Raw genomic sequence first — 2,806 nt, forward strand, 5'->3', positions numbered from 1 at the left:
GCGTTTTGGTTTGTCATTTGGCACAGGAAGTAACTGCCAGTTTGATATGGAAATCAAACTAATGCAAAAGATCTGACCTCAGTTGCTCTAGTGATGATGGGGTGGCTATGTCCTAACACTCTAGGGCAAGGGTCCTCAAACTTTTTAAATAGGGGCCAGTTCACTGTCCCTCAGACTATTGGAGGGCTGGACTACGGGCCCCCGGACGAGTTGGCTGCTAAGCAGGACAGGCAGCAGTGGCAAAAACACCCAGCGCCAGATAAATGTCCTAGGCGAGCTGCATGTGGCCTGCAAGCCGTAGTTTGAGGATACCTGCTCTAGGAAGTAAGATTTCTGGGCCCCACCCTGAACCTTGCAAGATGCTAACTGTATTTTGGTGAATTTGGAGATGGAATATGAAAAGCATTGTTTGATGAGTAAAACTATTCAGTCTAATAATTCACCCATCTGAAGCAGTTCTAGGAGGCATAAACAGAAGACTATTGGTATCAGTGGTCACTGGCCTTATAAGAATCCCATATTAGCTTGTCCACTTTGACAAATACATACCATCTCCTCTGCTGGGCACTTTGGCTGATAGACTATTTTCTGTCTGAGTCTCCTCTTCAGCTTTCTCTGTCTGTTCAGTTTTAGGTTCATCTTTCCTCTCAAACTTTGGGGCTTCCTGAGACTGATGGTCTGAAGGAGAACCTGGTCTAGCAGATGAGGCTGAGGTTTGGGGTATTTCCTCATTAGCTTCTGGAACATGAAGAAATTTTAAATAAACTTAGGAAAGTTTTGGTTTAACACGGAAATAAAGTAAAAGGGAAAAAGAGGCCTTACCGGCTCCTACTCTATCTGTTTTCTCTCCTTCTTTCTTATTTGTCTTATCTGGTTCTTTGGCCTCTTCATTATGGCTACCCTCGGAGTCAGAGCACTCCTCTCCTTCCTCCACAGGTCGGAAGTCCATCTCCTGCTCTTCTGGAATTGGTTCTTTCTGTACTTTCTGTAGTACAAACAGAACATAAAAGGTCAACAGCATATCTGGCTTTGGTGTGAGGTCAGTGTCTGACATGATGTTTTAAAGCAAATTTCTTACTTTTAGAGAGAGGAATGCTCCAGATGAATCAAATGTGCCCATTTCTTCTTCAGCATCCTCTAAGCACCATTCAGGCAAACTATCCCTGTCATCATCTATGCTCCCGCTGCCAGAGCGCACCCTTCGGTAACCCCGCTCATCATCTCGATCTCGAAAATCAAACTCAAACCTCCGACGTCGCTCCATGTGCTCCCGCCAGCCTGCAGAACGAGGGCCATCTGGGATGAGGAGGTGGACACAGGCTTAGAAAAGTTTTATGATGGTGTATGAAAAAGAAAAGCAGGGATAGGAAATAGAGGAGAAAACTACAACCGACAGCAAATTCAAATGAATCAACTTACCAAAGAGAAAATTAGGCAAATTAAATGAAGTTCAGAGCTCAGAGTACATATATCACTAAGTGATAACAGCACTTAATTTAAGTACTGAACTATGCTCAAAGTACATATATCACTAAGTGATAACAGCACTTAATTTAAGTACTGAACTATGCTCAGAGTACATATATCACTAAGTGATAACAGCACTTAATTTAAGTACTGAACTATGCTCAGAGTACATATATCACTAAGTGATAACAGCACTGAATTTAAGTTCTGAACTATGCAATATACTTTCAGGCTTTAAAAGAAATTTAATCTTTAGGGTTTCTCATTGGTATCTGCTGCTCTCTTCCTGGTCTCCCAGGTTCTGGTTGTGCCTGACAGAGCATTAGGTTTTCCTGTTACTGCTGCTTAATATTAATAATAAAGATTGTTTTCAGAAAAATTTTTTTAAAAGACAAATTTAAAATAAAACACATTTAAAGGCTCAGCACCTATGGCTCAAGTGGCTAAGATGCCAGCCACATACACCTGAACTGGCAGGTTCTAATCCAGCCCAGGCCTGCCAAACAACAATGATCACTGCAACCAAAAAGCTGGGTGTTGTGGCAGGCACCTGTAGTCCCAGATACTTGGGAGGAAGAGGCAGAAGAATCACTTGAGCCCAGGAGTTAGAGGTTACTGTAAGCTGTGATGCCACAGCTGTGATACCCAGAGCAACAGCTTGAGGCTCTGTCTCAAAAAAAAAAATACAACAAAAACACACATTTAAAGGACCATATTCAAAGTATGAACTTTTTAGCAGGGCTCCTATAGTCTAGCTACTTGGGAGGCTGAGGCAAGAGAATCGCCTAACCCCAAGAGCTGGAGGCTGCTGTGAGCTTTGAGGGCACAGCACTCTATAGAGGTGACAAAGTGAGACTCTTATGTCTAAAAAACAAAAAATGAAGTATGAACTTTTAATAAATTTTAGGTATCCAACTAAAATGGTGATCAACCACTTATGTGCCCTACTCCTACCCCAGCATATAGAATTGGGTGCCTGTCCATACAGAAGTTTATGCCTTCCCTTTGGTAGGTCTTAAAGTATTTCTTGTCTTCTCATGAAAATATTCTTTTTGAATAAGATCAGCCCTATGTCAATTCATAATAGTAAAGTCATCATGCCTACTTACTAGAGCCAAGTTTCAATTTTTAATTCCCAACAACAACAAAAAAAATCACAGAATTACAGCACTGACAGTTGGCTCACTATCTTAATTTTATAATTGAACAAGTAAAATTCCAACAGCAGAACTTGAATCCAATTTCCCATCCTCTACTACCTCTGCTATTACATGCTTACTGTCATATTATTCTCATCTCTTAACTCTCCCTATGGCCATTTTATTTCCATATAATGCCC

General features: G+C 41.3%; 1 protein-coding gene across 3 annotated transcripts in view; it reads right to left on the reverse strand.

Moving 5' to 3' along the window:
• GIGYF2 (GRB10 interacting GYF protein 2) overlaps positions 1-2,806 on the reverse strand; it is a 145,264-nt gene that overhangs the window by 61,214 nt on the left and 81,244 nt on the right. For 2 of the 3 annotated variants that reach the window (XM_012802254.2, XM_023510307.1), the window contains 3 exons: positions 1,079-1,296; positions 823-985; positions 550-738 (listed from right to left, as the gene is read on the reverse strand). In XM_012802254.2, coding sequence (XP_012657708.1) covers positions 550-738; positions 823-985; positions 1,079-1,296 — 570 coding nt within the window. The remainder of the gene's footprint in view (positions 1-549; positions 739-822; positions 986-1,078; positions 1,297-2,806) is intronic. The other variant, XM_023510308.1, reaches the window with a different exon arrangement.

Source organism: Otolemur garnettii, unplaced genomic scaffold (assembly GCF_000181295.1).
Source record: "Otolemur garnettii isolate 467f Iridium unplaced genomic scaffold, OtoGar3 scaffold00013, whole genome shotgun sequence".
Classification (NCBI taxonomy): domain Eukaryota; kingdom Metazoa; phylum Chordata; class Mammalia; order Primates; family Galagidae; genus Otolemur; species Otolemur garnettii.